General features: G+C 41.8%; 1 protein-coding gene across 1 annotated transcript in view; it reads left to right on the top strand.

The window, feature by feature from the left end:
- The first annotated feature begins 2,799 nt into the window (after positions 1-2,799).
- The window catches only part of RAB3GAP2 (RAB3 GTPase activating non-catalytic protein subunit 2), a 54,317-nt gene continuing 40,154 nt past the window's right edge, over positions 2,800-16,962 (top strand). Inside the window, exons 1-2 of the mRNA XM_080650942.1 lie at positions 2,800-3,035; positions 14,897-14,967. Of these exons, the coding sequence (XP_080507068.1) occupies positions 2,921-3,035; positions 14,897-14,967 (186 nt within the window). The 5' untranslated portion in view covers positions 2,800-2,920. The remainder of the gene's footprint in view (positions 3,036-14,896; positions 14,968-16,962) is intronic.

Consider the following 16,962-nt stretch of genomic DNA (forward strand, 5'->3'; position numbering starts at 1 on the left):
AATAAAACTAGCTGTTTATGGACCTTGCTTCTGCTCACATTTCAATTCTGACGTCCAGGATGGCCCGCAGCACAGTTATCATGTCAGCCTCTCATTTGATTCACTTGGAGATGCTCAGTGTCCTCAAGTTCACTCCTGCCCACCCAGCCTCTTCCTCAGGTGCCTACCTAGACCCCCCCCCCCACTCCCTTTTGAGCAACTCCAACTCCCAGACCTTTTCCTTCCCAGTGTCTTATCAAAACCTACACATTCCTGGGATGGACTTTAGAGTTCAATTTCTTCATTTTCTAGACCGAGACACTAAAGGTCCAGGAAGGGGACATGCATTGCCCAAGTTCATGGACTATCTTAGCGGCCTAGCTGAGACAGACCTTAGGTCTCCTGCCTCCATGTCCATTGCTCTTTCTCTCACACGCTGCTGTCCATCCTGGATCTGAACACCTTCTGCCTCCGGCTGCTGGTTAAGAGTGGCAAGGACCTACTGCTACTCATGCTGAGTAAGCATCTTTCTCTTAGCCACAGTGATCAGGGTCCTAACTCACAGGGAGAGGCGCTGGAGAGAGTTCATGTTAGCATCCTCTCGTGATTATGTTCGTCACACCACTTTAGTTAGCCCCCGAAATCACACTTCGGCAAGCGACCCTGTCTGGGCTGGGCTGTGTAAAGCCTGTACGTTTTCTGCAATGGGCTTTCTTAGGACTGGGCAGTGAGCGATATTCACTGTCTAATTCTATATTCAAAGCCTGCAGAAAAGGCACGCCTACCAGAAACCATGGCAGCAGAACTCCAGGGTCATCCCGGCAGCTTTACAACTTCCTGGGGGGAAGAGTGCAGTTCATGAATGTGCTGTAATTTCTGTGAAGGGTATCTAAAGTCCTTAAAAACATTCATGAATGAGCCTTTTCAATACAGCTTGGACGGAAGTCAGGAACTTCACCATCGAAACAGCAGTAATGAAACTCAATGGCCCCAGCACAGAGATATATGAATGCCTGAGGGCAGAACAAAGGCCAGCAGAATCGGCCAAGAGCAGTTACTTCCACAAAATGCATTTACCTGAATAGGAACTTGAATGGTTTCCAAGTAGTGACAAGTACGCTTCCAAAAAGTGTCATGTGTCCTTTATTCATCCTATAAAGCTAAGAGTCTAGATTTAAATTTTATTCTACTTTGGGGTTGTATTTTGGGGTTGAATCATCAGGACTGGGTGATCTGAGGAAGCACTGCTTTCTTTTTTTCCACATGGAAAAAAGGGAGCACTGAAGGCTTGCCTTTTCTGCAAGCCTTGAAGGTAGAATTACAGGTCTTACGGAACCTACAGCACATCTCATCCAGCCAGGTGTTTTATGGATGAAGAACTGCTCTCTGTCAACCTGATAACATAGGCATTATCTAGCCTGTTTTGTGAAATCCTCCGTCCTGCTCTAGACACAGGAATTAATGGAGGAGGAACCTGGCACTAAAGAGCAGTTATATTATCAGGACGAAGTGTGTAACAGCCCCGACAGAGATCAGTGTTCTGGACTTTACCTATGTGCCTTCAATTTATTTCCATCCCATTTTCTGTCATACAGAGTGGACAACCACTTTAGGTTTCTTTGGGGAAGCTTATGAGTATCTACAGTGCTTTGTGTTAACTTTAAAGTAATTCCTTCTTCAGTTTTTGCTTTTTAGAAAAATAATTGAAATGAACTTCAAGAGTCTGTTCAAAGACACTTACTTACATTTCTTCATTTAAAAATTAGGCTAAGACACACTTTCTAGATGACATTGTGACTACCCAATTGGACAATGTATAGAAAAGTACTTTAAAAAATATAAAGTGCTTTGTAAAGAAATGGCTCCTTTTGTTTACTTTATGTACACATTCTATTCCATTTATTCCTCCAGCAAATATTTGTTAAGCAGTATGTGCCGGGTCCTATGCTAGACACTGTGGACATAAAGTGGCATCAAATGAGGCCCCAACTCCAGGAGTTCACAACAAAGTCTGTACCTGAGCCTGGCAACCATCCACGCCCACCCCCAACAAAACAGCAAAAAACTAGGCAAGGTTCCCTGTTACGTTCTGTCACAGCACTGAGTAATTCTTTCTTTAGCATTATCAGTTAAATCGTGGGGGTTTTTTCCATTTCGGTTAAATAGTTAAGTAATGAATTGCTTACTACCTGAGCCAGTTGCTAGAATTTTAAATGGGAACAAGTACTTAATCTCTTTTATTCTCTGCTCTGTACTCCACGCCTCGCGTGTCTGGAATAGAAACGAGGAGCAATGCACAGTTGTTGAATGGGTGGATGGGTGAATGAATGGGAAATCCAATGCAGGTCCCAAGCGTAAGCGAGTAACAGTGTAACGCGTAGTACTGTATGGGGTGTGCATAGCACCCTGGGAATTTGAAGGAGGCGCATTTCAAGCTAGCTTTGACGGAAGAGAAATTAATCTTTGCAAACTCAGACGCTTGCATGCTACCGTCCCCCACTGGCCTGCCTCTGGTTTAACAGGGATTGTTCTCTGCACTGTCAGGATCTTGCCTATAGCAAGGCACCCATAAGATCGCTTCAATGACAGGGGTCCACACGGACAACAGCCAGAGATCACCTCCGGCTAAAAGCCAGAATGAATAAAGGGGTTCGTTCCCGGGAGGAGGCGCAGAACTGGCACTGGAGTCGGTCCCAGGCCCCCACGTCGGCGTGGGACCCCACGGCCGCCGCTGGTCACGTGACGCGGACAAGCCTGCCGGGCCGTTCTGCGCCTGCGCAGTGCTCGAGGGGCGGGAGAGCCGCGTGCGCTGACAGCTTCCGGTGTGGTGTCCCCGCCCCTGCGAGGCAGAAGCTCTCGGGCTCGGTGGCGGCCACCGTGGGGTGGCGGGGGGCAGGGCGTGGTCGGGTCAGGTGAGTGCCCGGCGGGGCTGCCGGGAGCCATGGCCTGCTCCGTGGTCCAGTTCTGCTACTTTCAGGACCTGCAGGCCGCCCGCGACTTCCTCTTCCCTCAGCTGCGGGAGGAGACCCCGCTCGGCGCCCTGCGGAGGGACCCCAGTAAGTGCCCCCCGCCTCGCCGCGCCCTGCCCCCGGGGCTCCCTCTTCCCCGTGCGCCTGCCCTCTTCTCCCCGCGGGGACCCCCTGCCCTGCGCGTCCGAAAGTCCCCTCCGCCCGGCAGCGTGGGTGTCGCCTGCCTCTCGCCTGGCTTTCTCCTGAACACCTCGTCGTCTGCCCTAAGCCTCGTCCTGCCTCCTCGGGTCTCCGTCCGTCCCAGCCCCCAGCCCCCACCCCTGGCTCTCTGCGCGAGTGTCCTCTCCATCTCCCCCGCCTGCCTTCCCACCCGGTGTTCCCCGTGCCTTGACAGCTGTCGGCGCTACAACCCGATACCGCCTTTCCCCCCGGCTCCTCCACCCTGGGGCCGGCTCCCCCCTCCCTGGGTCCCTGGCCTTCTGCTACCCCCCCCTTCCAGAAGTGTTTATCTTTGCCCTCGCGCCCTCTTCTCCCAGCACCCCCCCTTCAGATGTAGAGACCAAATGGCTGATTGACAAGTGAGTGACTCCTAAGGTGTGAGTAAGCGTCTCCTAAGTAAGGGTAATAACCTGTCAGGAAGGGAGCGAGAATCCATAGCAAGAACTAAAATTGCATGTAGCGTGACATTTACATGTAAGTTCATTGGGATGGGAGGCCTTCCACCAGTTATTATCATCAAAGAGTGCGCAGCCTTTGCCCACGTAGTGTAAGGTCCTAAGTCAGGTTTATTAGTCACCGCCTGGCTCCTCAGTGTCCTAGTGCCTCCTATGGAAAGGGCGTGTGTTTTGTTTTGTTTTCCTCACATTTCCAACCGGAATCACCTTAGGCTTTGTAGCACCGAGCTGTCACTTTGGGCTGTGCTGGGATGGTGATAAAAAGCCCACCAAATAAGCTCCACCCTGTTTGTTTGTTTTTTAAATTTCCAGGATATCAAATCAAAACTGTCTGAATATTTATTCTAGTGCTACAAATCAAACAAGGTTGGTGGTCTCTGCCCTCTTGGCACTTATAATTTACTGGGACAAATAAATTAGCAGCTACCATGCAGTGTGAGTGAGATATGTACATGTATGAATATATTTATAAATGCACATACACTGTATTTTTATGAGGCACTTGGGACACTTCCTGAGGTGGTACTATGTAAGCCTACCTTTGATGTAGTAGTTCGATGACTAAGGGAGAAGTAATAACATGTGCAGAGGAAGGATGGCTGAAATGACAGGGTATAGAGAACTAAGAAAACCCGAAAGAGGAGAATGTGAGGGACTGAGTGGGGGGTTTGGGGGGCTGTGAAGGTAACAGGGAGGGAGCTGGATCATGAGAAGCCTCGGGAAAGTAGTGGGATGCCTCCGAAAGGCTTTAAGCAGAGAAGCGACGTGGATGGTCAGATTTGAACTTAATGTAGTCAGTGACGTTTTTGAATCGCGATTACGTACTTCCGCAGCCACGGGCAGGAGAGGTAGGAAGCAGGTAAGTTGGTTGGGAGACTCTTCCAATAATCCATGCAAGAAGTGATGTGAGCTTGAACCAAAGCAGCCTGAGCTGGACTTGAGAGGAAGGGCTAGATTAGAGAGCATTGAGGAGGTAGAATCGGCAGGACCTGGTGATGGGGTTATAGCTGATGAGTGAGAGGGAGTTGAGGATGCCTCTGGGCTTTTGACTTGAGCCAGGGAGTATAATGAGAGAAGGAAGGAGATAAGTTTTGGACCTTTTGCATTTTAAATGTTGTGGTATGCCCAAGTAGGGAGTCCAGTCCAACACCAGATATAGAGGTCAAAAACTTAGTAAGGATTCCTGGGTCAGAGATGTTGAGAGTCATCAGTGTCCGATGAGTTTGAGGGATTATGCATACGGTCATGTCCCGTTAGGTGGCCGCGTCGTTGTGTGAACAGCATAGAGTGCACTTACACACACCTGGGTGGTCCAGCCTGCTGCTGTAACTGTATGTGCCATACTTTATAGGACTGGCAGCGCCGTAGGCTTGTTTACACCAGCACCACCACCAACACTGAGTAATGCGTTGTACTGTGAGGTTAAGATGGCCACAGAGTCACTAGACAGTGAGAATTCTTCAGCTCTGTTATAATCTTATAGGCCACCATCGTATATGCGGTCCATCATTGACGGAAACATCTTTTGCAGTGGGTGGCTGCATAGTTGACTTGAACTGAGTACTGAAGTTTGAGTCAGGTGGGGGTTAATTGGAAGAAGACTGAGCAAGAGTAAGAGAGAGGGAAAGTAGGTGAGCTGAATGTCCCAGCAGCTGATGGAGGAGAGAAATTGATGAGAAGTCAAAGTGGTCAGCTGTTGCAAATGCAGCAGAGGTGAGCTAAGGTAAGGATAGAGAAGTGCTTGTTGGTTTTGGGAAGGGGGAGGTGACTGGGGTTTAGGACAGTTTCGGTGGGAAGGTGGTGGCAGAAAGTATATTTGCAGGATAATGAGGAGTTAAAAAGGAAGTTGACTACTTCAAGAAGCCAGGGTGTGAAGGATAGTAGACACGGGACTATTGATGGGACGCAGAGAAAAAGAACACAGTCTCTGTATCTCACTCTCCTAGTCCACGCCACCATCTGCTCTCACCTGGGCAGTGGCACCTGTCTTCTACCAGATTTTCCTGCTTGCACTCTTGGTTTCTTGTAACTAGTTTCCAAAGGCGGTCAGAGTGAGTTCTTAGACATAGTTTAGATGGTCAAGTTCCCCTCTTTAGAAGTCTCTGTGCTTCCAATTGCACTTACATATAAAATCCAACATTCTTGCATGGCTTACAAGACCCCTGAGGCCCTGCCTCCTGCTACTTCCTGCGCCTCATGCTCCTCTCCCTTATTTCTTATGCTTCAAACATACTTTGTGTTGTTAAACCAGCCGAGCGCATTGGCCCCAGAGGCCTCTGCCCTTGCCCTTTTCTCTGCCTTGGATGCTCTGTGCAGGTCTTTGCATGCCAGCTGCATCTTGTCATGCAAGTCTCAGCTCAAATGTCAACATCTCCGTGAGGCCCTTTCCACCATTGAATCTAAAGTAGTCACTCCTGCTCCCTCGGTCTCATTTGCTGCTCTCAATCATGTCATCTTGTTTATTTTCATCACCATGTCTGCACTGTCGAGTGTGGCAGTCTCTAGCCACATCGGGCTGTTGAGCCTTTGAAACGTGGCACGTGCCACCAAGGAACTGAATTTTTAATTTAATTTCGTTTACATAGCCCCATGTGGCTGTTGGCTGCCATACTGCATGGCACAGTTATAGGTGCTAAAAGTTAGGCACATACAATTTGAATAGTGGTCCAAGGTCACACAGCGAAGGGTAGCCTTAAAACTCAATCCAGGTAGTTGGGGATATAATCATACCCCACACATCTAGGTTAATTTGCAATATGCCTATGAGTTTGAAGATATTTAATTTATTACCCTTTTAAATCAAATTCTTAGGTTTATGTTTGTTGGTATTATTATGGCTAACATCAGTTCAGGTAGAAAGTAAGTGGAGAAAGAACCTCTTACCCAGTGAGCCCCTTTGCGAAGACTATATTTTATAGTTTAAATGGTGCTTTAATTTACAAATGAAAATCAGGAAAATAGCTTGCCCTGCTGCGGGTAGTTTACTTGGAATTCTGGGAAAGGCTAGGGCCATGGATTGCAGTAATCCCTCCGAGCCATCGTTTGCAAAACATCAGGTTTTGTAAAGAGCTCTTTATGTAAAAAAAACTGAACCTAAATTTTTGTGAGGGTGAAATCTATAGAGTGAAAATGAAGTTAGTTGAGTGGGGTAAATAGTACCTGTCTTGCTCTGGCTGATTTGGCTCAGTGGATAGAGCGTCGGCCTGCGGAATGAAAGGTCCCGGGTTCGATTCCGGTCTGAGTTGCGGGCTCATTCCCCAAGATCGTGCAGGTGGCAGTCGATCAGTGATTCTCTCTCATCTTTGATGTTTCTCTCTATCCCTCTCCCTTCCTTTCTGAAATCAATAAAAAATACATTTTAAAAACATAGTATCTGCCTTAAATTGCTGATGGTGTTTGACTTTGCTTTTCTTCACTCTATTAGTGTTATAAATGATTACTTTATTGGGAAGCAGAAATCATGAGATTATTTCTTTTCCTAGCTCATATAGTTTTAATTTCTTATCCCAGCTAATGTCTAGAGTATACGGAAAACCAAAAGAAAGAAAACTTACTTGTCATGAACTATTTGTCCTAGATAAGTGATAATTTGGGAGGCTTATCAATTGGGTTAATAATTCTTTTATTTTAATGTGAGCAGCTGCCATAGACATAGCGCTAGCTGGTACCTGGGTATCTGAGTTGTCAGAGAATAGCAGCATGACTTGGTTACTTTTTATCTTCAGTTATAGAATGAGGCTGTCCTCTGTCACTTTAAAGGAGACATCGAACCCTACTGTTTCCCAGTGGTTTACATTAGTGATAACCCATCATAATTGCTTCTACTAAATCAAAATTTAATAGCTACTAAGCAGATAGTAAAATGTCTCAGACTTTGAAATTTCAGAGACGGGTGATGGTATGGGTCCCTGCTTCACCTACAGTGGCATGATTTCCAGTGAGGCTGGGTTTCTTGACCGGAGCTTTCTGATATTTGTAACTGAGTTGGGCAGTAAATAAATAAATAATACATTACATTAGAATAGTATTCTGTGGAGGAAATGGAGTGCAAAACAGAACTCAAGGAGAAATAAGGGCTTATAAAATTACTCTTAGAGAAGGTCATCATACTTTTTAAGGGATGTTGGTAAGTATCATTTCCCTATAGTATTTAGAATCCACTGAATAAGTTTAAAAGGATGATATAAATTTATATTAAAATTTAAGTGCCCATGTTTACAATATATCAGAAATTACACTTTTTGTGTGTGCAAAGGATACATACTAGGGAAAACTCTTAGGGACTATATATAAGCGAAGAGTGTGAAGACATTTTTTATAGGGCTCAGTCATTCCCAAACTTTTTCTTTTGCATCATAGCATGCATAAAAAATGAGACATGGACCCTGAAAAAGAAGAAAAATGTTGGGGATTCATATTTCCTGATTTCAGAACATATTATAAAGCTACAGTAATCAAACATGTATGGTGCTGGCATTAAAGACAGACGAGTAGAACGGTGCAGTAAATAGCCCAGAAATAAAGCCTTGCTTATGTGGTCAAATGATCTTTGACAGGGGCGCCAGACCACTCAATGGGGAAGGGACAGTCTTAGCAGCACATGTGTTGGGAAAACTGCATATCCATGTGCAAAGGAATGATCTTACAGCATGTACAAAAATTAACTCAAAATTGCATTCCTAACCTTGGCGAACAGAAGTGCCTCTTCACATACGTATTTGTCATCCTACTATGTTATCAATTTCTCTGACTTTTGCTCCTCTAACAAATGAAAAATGGTTCTCTTATGCACAATGGTATTAAGATCATTGTATATATTTTGTGTGTGTGTGTGTTTTAAAGCAGCAAGTAATAGCAAGATTAAGCTGGTATTGGAAGGATTTAAGGAAAGCTTTCTCATAGGGAAAGTAGTTGAATATTAGGATGAATTTAATAAGGAAGATGTCGAATTGGCTTCTTTCGAATATTCAGAATTAGCCTTAGCTGGCAGTATTCACACATCTTCAGCTACATTTCATAATGGCACACCCTCCCTCGCCTGAATTGCTGCTTCGGATGCAATAAATTAGTAACGTAAGTATGAACTTGTAGGAAACAATTATAAAAGATATGTAAGTTCTTTCTAACAAATTATTGCCCTTACTTTGAAAACCACACAATACAACAGAGAAGAGGGCATATTAAATTTCTTCAAGTCTCTTTTATTGTTTTTGTTAAGTTGGGTCAGAAGATTTCTTACGTTTTTGGTCAAAGGGAGCATTAATAAACCTCTTTCTGCCTAAAGATATTTTCAATTCTGTCACTTTGTGAATTGGCTATCAGAACATGTGCTCTTATGTGATGTAGGAGGTCACCTATTTGACAATATGAGTCATTAGAATTCTAGAACCGAAAGGGACCTTAAAGATCCAGTCTGATTTAATCATGGGATTTGAAAGCGCTAAACCCCTGCTGTTGAAAATGGGATGGCCTCCTCATTTTAGACTGCTGCACATTTTTCTGTGCTGAAAGAAAATGCTAATATGAAATTTAGTTTCCCATTTCCATCTCCCTAGAAATAGAAAAATAATAATTCGGAGGCATAGGCAATCCAGAAGCAGATTCTCCATGATTTAGTCTATTTTTTTTTAAAACTTTGTATTGCTACATGATACTTTCCTTGTCATGGCCTGGAAGGCCCAACTAAATTTTGTTGGATCCCCTGAATTATTTACAAGTCATAGCTTCTAGAGGTTCTTCCTCTTTATAGAAACAAGTGCATAATCTCTCTTTTTCTTGTCTCGGAAGAACGGAAATGAATTTGCTTCTGTGCTAATAAACTCTTTCATTAGGCCATAGGGATTAAATTAAATTTTTCTTTTCCTAACATTTAATGATTTCAGCGTCTCATTTAGTTCTTGATCTTGACATACTCATATTGGAAAAAGCAAATGCTGTCAAATTAATTGCCCACTTCTAGAATTCAATTTCCTTTCCAGCTTCAGGTTCTTATTATATGAAAAACATACAGGCAGTTTATGAGTTTTATGAGGACAGACTGTTCAGAAGCAAATCAGAATAATGTATTTTTGGAATTAAATAGCGCTATAGAAAGCAGAAGTTGAATTTCTCATTTAAGCTTTTGTTGGTAGAATAACTCATTCCTTGGAAATAACCCTAAAAAAGACATCTGTAATTTTTTTGATGGTTGATAAAATGTGTTTTCTCATTGGTGTGAAGGGTTCAGCGAGTATATCATCAAGTGAGAGACTGAACAGTTTTTTCATACTAGTATAATCTGATCTCCTCAGGGAAAAACTTCTCTCCAGCAGGAGTTGTAGTTACATTTTATATTTTGAAGTCATTGGTTTCATTTATCCAGGCAAAACATTTAACTTGATAAGGGTAAGAACAAGGGTTTATGCTTATGTTACCAATTATTCTAGTCTTCTTTAGTGCTGGGAATAAAAAAGTTAAGGACTGAAAAGTCAAGTTACTAGTCAGTGAGGAGGTAGTTAGTTGCTTTTTGTTAATTCTCTATATGAATTTTATTCAGAAAGAGAGCAAGTATGATTCAAGATGTGGTATAACATCAGAGAGAAGGGTATTCAGCAAAGGAGGTAGACTAACAAAATATTTTAAGCGGACAGTTAATACTTTAAATGAATCTTCAATACATCCTTGATTTTTGGTGAATTTTAAGGAAAGATGGCTAAGAATGTGAAAAGAATAGGTATGTGTGTGTATAAGTGTTGGCACACACACAGTATGCCCACTCCCTGCCCTCCAAGGCTTAATCATTAGTTGTATAGACAAAGGTATCTATATTTATGAAAAATCAGACAAGTTGACAATTCAACAGATGACCCACACAGTTTGTAATTAAGTTCTGAAATAAAATACAGCCAAATGCTGTGGTTTCACAAGAGAGAAAGATCATTGGTGGATGCAAGCAAACTTGCTAAAGGATTCCTCTGAGCCCTTGAGTAAAAGCTGAATCTGGAGAGGTAGAGACAGTGTGTGTGAGGCAGAGGCAGAGAGCAAGAAGGAGGAATTGAGGATGTTGTATTTGGAGAATGATAATTTTATCAGCACTTAAGGGTGTCTCCGTGCCAAGCACTGTTCTGAGTGCTTTGCATATGTTAACTATATATATATGAGTAGATAGAATTACTAACTCCGTTTTGCTAAAGAGGAAGCCAAGGCAGTACGAGATTAATTAAATGGCCCAAAGTCATATAACTCCTTAGGGCAGTGGTCGGCAAACTCATTAGTCAACAGAGCCAAATATCAACAATACAACGATTGAAATTTCTTTTGAGAGCCAAATTTTTTAAACTTAAACTTCTTTTAATGCCACTTCTTCAAAATAGACTCGCCTAGGCTGTGGAATTTTGTGGAAGAGCCACACTCAAGGGGCCAAAGAGCCGCATGTGGCTCGAGAGCTGCAGTTTGCTGGCCACTGCCTTAGGGGTGAAGGTGGTTATCCAAGCCAGGTAGCCAGAGACCTAATAGTTAACGTGATAAGGGTAAGAACTGGGGCTGTCTCACACTGTAGCCACCACCACTGTGCTGGCAAGCCCTTGAAATGTGACTAGCCCAAACTGAGGTGTGCTCTAAGTGTAAAATACACATCAGACTACGAAGCCTGAGTGTGGAAAACACAAAAAACACAATAAAATAATATCATGAGTCAGTGAACATAGATTGCATATTGAAACAGTAATACTTTGACTATTATGTTACATAAAATATGATTACAATTAATTTCACCTAGTTTTCAAATATAGCTGCTAGTAATTTTAAATTACTTGTGTGGCTCACGTGGTATTTTTCTTGGCTGGTGCTGCTACGCCTGCCTGCCCACCAGTGAGGGAAGAGTCCCACTGGAGAGAAAGAAAGAAGGGTGATGGATGGTAGGAAAAGGATGTTTAGGATCAGATTTTATTGGTATTCAAGTTTATCTTTGAAGCTAGTGATCTGCCTCAGATTTGTGGGTGGGTCCAACCCTCAAACTTCAGTCATCCCTAATTCATTACTTTAATCTCGTCCTTGCCGAGATTTTAGGGCTACCTGGAGAAGGAGGGGGATCAGCAGAAGAGACCAGCTCTGGCTATATGAAGGCAGTGAATGTGAATGCCATTTTCTTAATTTTCTGCTCAGCTCTGTTGATTTGGACTTCAGCAGCCTGCAAAACAGTGTCAAATGATCTTAACACAAGTCAGGAGGCTGCAGACATCCTTTCCCTGGCACTGCACAGAAATAGCCACAAAGGTAGTGCACAGTTTGCAGACGGTTGTTTTAAAATGTTTCCCATTGTTAAGACGACTAGAATTTGGAGTGCATTTTCTTATCGTATTATAAAGAGGCTTGGGATTCTAGACTAGCCTTCAAAAACATCTCTAAGCTGCCCGAGTAATAGCTTTGTTTCACCTTCCTTTAACCTCTGTTTGTACCGTGGCTTCCTTGGAAAATGTATTCCTGTGATAGTGGGAGATGCCTGATTAAATTCTTTCCCCCTTCTTAATAGAAACTCCCCTGTCAGGGGCATGGAGAACTGGCTAAGCTGTCATAAACACAGATAGCTTGTATAAAAGAAAGCATTTTTTCCAAGGTTTTCCTCTTCCTGGTTGTGTTGAATTGTGGCATATAGAGATACTGGGTCTCTGCAGGGGCAGGAAGTCCAAATTGCTGTCTTCTGTTTGATCGGATGAGTCATCTGTGAATTGAGTCAGGTACTTTTTATGCCAGGATGGAGGAGAAATAACACAATCTTCATGGTTTGGTTTTGTACATCATTCAACAGAGGTAATGTGCACAGACTAATCTGTTTGAAGGCTTATTTGCTTTTGTATCTCCAGCATTTAGCTCAGTGCTCAAGACAGAAAAGATGCTATGTTTCTTGGATGGATGAATGGATGGATGTATGGATGAATGAATGGCTAGCTGACCTTCATGAAGTGCTGTAAATTCTGCATGGTTTTCAAAGATTGTGGTAATTTGATAAATACATTATTTTTACAACAATTTAAAAATTGGATTTTAGAGAGATGAACTTTGCTAGTTACTTTGCTTTCTCATACCAGAGCCAGTGAGTTTTCTAAAACTGTGTAAATGGATGGCCTAGTTGCCACTAGCCCCACAATAAGGCAGTTGTTTTTGGTGCAATGGAAAAATTAGCAGAATAAAGAGATTACCTAACCGAATTAGGTTGCCAGAGAACAAACTGTAATTTTCCAAGGTACGCACAAAAAAACTCCAAATCTCAATCTCCAGGAAGTGTTTCTATATTAAAATAATAACCATTCTTACTTCCAACCTTAACTGTAAGCCCCACTGTTTCTTAATGGTATCCTTCTTCATAAGCCATAGGAGAATGAGTAGAGCAGAATACTTGCAGGCATGGGCTTTGGAACTCAGGCCACCTGGATTCAAACCCCAGTCCACCACGTAATCGCCTGTGATGTAGGTTAAGCTGTGTAAACTAAGTGATCTGTTTTTCTCATTGTAAAAGGGAGGGTGATACAGGATCCTTGTGGAGCTTTAAGTGAACTAGTGTCTAGAAAGCACTTAGGGACATAGAAACGCTGCACACGTGTCAGTTGTTACCTGATAACCCCTGTATGCGCGATGCATCAGCCTGTCTGTTTGCCTTTGCTCGTGCTGACCTTTTTCTCAAGTATATTTGCCAGGTTCCTGGCCACTTTCTAAGGACTTAGTTTAAGATGTTTTTTCATCTCTCTCACTGCCTCGTCTGAATTCCCATAGTAGTCAGTTACAATACTCAGCATGTATTATAATTATATGTTTGTCCCCTACACTAACGACACTACAAATTCTTTAAGGAGTATGTTTGTATTTGGCTCTGCTCCTGCTGCCCATGGTATTTAGCAGAACATTTGTTGACCTGTTTAATGAACATGTATTTGGAAACCTTTTGTAAATTGTATAGTGTTAATCAGAATATAGTGCTCCTTGAGGACTTAATATATACCTAGCAATGTGTATTCAGAACCAGTTACTTGGTATTTAAATCCCAGAGATTTAAGAGAATATTATTACCGTGAAGCTAATTGAACAATGATTCCAAATACTAGACTGTAACATTTTTTGCCATCTAGACCTAATCGATTTTAGCAACTTGTAAAACCTCATAGATGGGAAAGATCTATTTCCTTCCTACCGTAGGCATACTAGATATCAGGTTCAGTCCATCTTTTTTTATTGATTCTTCCCTTCAGATTCTTAAAGCTAGTTGGTTTAAATACAGTATTTTGTTCATATTTTATAGTGTTGTAATGGCTAAATCTTGAGGACTAACACTGCCAGCTTACATGTTGGGCATTGAGGACTTTAGTATGCGACCTGGTTTACATCATATAACAGCCCTACTAGATGTAGGTACTGTTATTTTCCAAGCTTTTGCTGTGAAAGAACTGAAGCTTATCGATGTGGGTAACTTGCTCTAGGTCACAGAACTGGCAAATGCTGGATCCAGGCTAAGAACCTAGGCAATCTGATTCTGGGGCCTAAACTTACAATTCATCTATTGTTTGACTCAGAGTAGATGATTAAAAAAATGATCGTTTTATTCCTTCTTTCTGATGGGATACCATAAGAGGTAAATTCAAAAATATTATATAAAAACATGTAACATGAACAATGTAAGGAATTATACTCTCCAAACCTATATGGGATTTTTAATTCCTTGTGACAGTGTTTGTTGAACATTTTATTTTAACCCACAAAAATGTTCTCATGTGTCAGAAATCACAGAATATCAGAAAAAGGTGGGAAATAGTAGATCTGTCATTTCAATGTTTAGTTTTCATTGATACCTTGTCTTATCAAAAAATAACTCACTTTTTAAGACATCTATGTAAAATTTTAGGTGTTTTTGTCACTGTGTATATTTAACTTGTCTAATGTCTTAAGTAACAAATGCTGTCATTTTGAGATTTTTTTTTTTTAAAGTCACCATTGCAGTTTGGTTTAAATGTGGAGAAACTTGACGTCCAGTATCTTAAGATCCAAATAACGTGCACAGTTATATTATGACATAGATTTGGAAATTTAGGACATATGTTTCCTGGTTATTATTACATAAGCAACATCCTGATATAATATAGTTTACCATTATTTTCTCCCCTAACGTCAGCATTATATTTATATACTGTACACCTATATAATGTTTACTGTATATCAGGGCTTGGCTTTATTATGTTTAGAGAAAATGTTTTAAAATACTTTAAGCTCTGTACTTCCTGTAAGTACTTTCCATCTGTTTTAAAATAGGTAGATCACCGAACTGGGAAGATGATGGGTGGGGAGCATGGGAGGAAGCAGAGCCCGCTCTTCAAGAACCCGTGAGTCTTTATCAGTGTGTGCATGCTCTTGGATAATGGCACTTTCCTTTTGTAATGATGGTGACACATTGCAGTGTTAGGTTGACATTTTAAAATCTTTGTCAAGAGCATTTTTGTGCTTAATAGTACGAAGTAGATACGTGTTATTTCCACTACTGTCTGTGACTATGAACCATTCCAAAGGCGTAGCCAGCTCCAAAGACAGAACGAGAATAAGAGCAAATTTTGGCCGATGTATGAAACGCAAAAGTATATGCTGTAGCCAAGATGTAGCCTCCTAATCAGAATGGAAACAGCAAACTCAACACCTACCTTCCCTGCATGTCTCGTTATTGACTTTAAGGGCTTATAAAGGTAGGCATTTTGCTATAGCTTTATGCTGGTTGAGTGACTGAATGAATGAGCAAACAGAATTCTGTTAAAATGGGATCATAGTATGCATACAATTTAAAAATAAATAATAATAGAATCGATCCTACTTGAATTGCCAATGGAAGTAAAACTGTAAGAGTTACTGAATTATCATTAACTTGCTTTAAAGTTAGGCAGAAAAGTTGTTTTAAAAATTGAAATTGTAGGTTTATGTGACTAATTTTGTTTGTAAATTTTGTTTGTTGGGTCACCTGTAATCAGGTTAGTAATGAAATTTAGAAAGAGCCTCTTGCCTTGCCCTACTTTAATTTTTGAAAAGACCTCAGACCTTGCATCTGAGAATTGTAGTTTCTAGCGTGGAAGATGGCCTAGACCAGGACTTGTCATACTTGTTAGAGCGCTAGAGCTCCACAGAGCTGCTGTATTGTCCTCAGCTCTGCTTTTATCTGTCTCATATATTAGTCTGTTGCATAGAATTTTGTGTGGGAATGAAAAGTCCTGCTACCTAAAACACCAACAACAAAAAAAACATGTTGAGATATATCGGACATTACATATGTTGATAGCGGACTGGGTGGGCGGGAGGAGACAAGCCTACTTATTTAGCATTATTTACTTTTTGTGTTGCAGTATTGCTGAAGCCCTTACATCTCTTGGTTTAGAAAGTGTAGACGACTATTTTATTTCTATGATTTAGATGGGAAACTGGTGCGAATTACAGGGAATCTGCTGACAGCCCCTTAATTATACTGGATTCTCCACTGCAGTATGCAAATGTCTGTGAAAGCACAGTGACAGTGACAATGTAAATTGCAAGTCGTGGACTCATTATACTAAAGTTGACAACTTTGAAAAACTATTTCAGCTACTTCAGTGGCAATCTCGTCATCCCCGCAGCTGAGGTACCAAAACCGTGTGCCAGTCTGTTTACAGAGGGGTAATTTACCAGCCCCGGTGTGGCTAGCTCTAATTGAAAGGCTGGTTAAATCACTGCAATTTTTACCATCTGCTTCATTGTGAAAAAATAATCACTTGACAAATTTGTGGGCTTAAAATCAAAAGATAGCCCTAGTTATTTAGAATGAATTCCTTCTTATAATCTATGTTTCATAATCCATATTTGCTCACATTAAGAAAAAAGTTTTACTGCTCTCAAGTCAAAGAAAAAAGGTCCTTGAAGTTTAGGCCACATTTAAATACAAGTATACATTCTCTCCCCAAGCCCCAACAGGAGTTATGCTTGTAGCCAATGGGAGCATTTAATGTTCACTTTAGTATTGGTAGGGGCTAGTCTTTGTGGAAAGCCAAGGTAGTCCTGGTTGGTCCTGTTTTTGTTTTGTTGTTTTTTTTTAATTTCATACTTCTCTTGGGAAATTAACTAGCTTGTCAAATGATGGTGTTGTTTTAGAATCAGTACCTTCCAGGGAGCAGTATTGATGACTATGGGTCCCATTACTATGGGGGAAGTTTTCAGAAAACATAATTGGTAGGCAGATACCTTGATGGTACACAACAAACCGATGAGCTTGCATCTTGGCGGTGCCCAGTGTGTGCTGGTACTCACCGAACATTCTCCTTAGGGCTTTCCAGCCCACTCTCCAGCCTAAGCTTTTCTGGCAAGTT

This window comes from Plecotus auritus, assembly GCF_963455305.1.
Source record: "Plecotus auritus genome assembly, chromosome: 14".
Taxonomy (NCBI): domain Eukaryota; kingdom Metazoa; phylum Chordata; class Mammalia; order Chiroptera; family Vespertilionidae; genus Plecotus; species Plecotus auritus.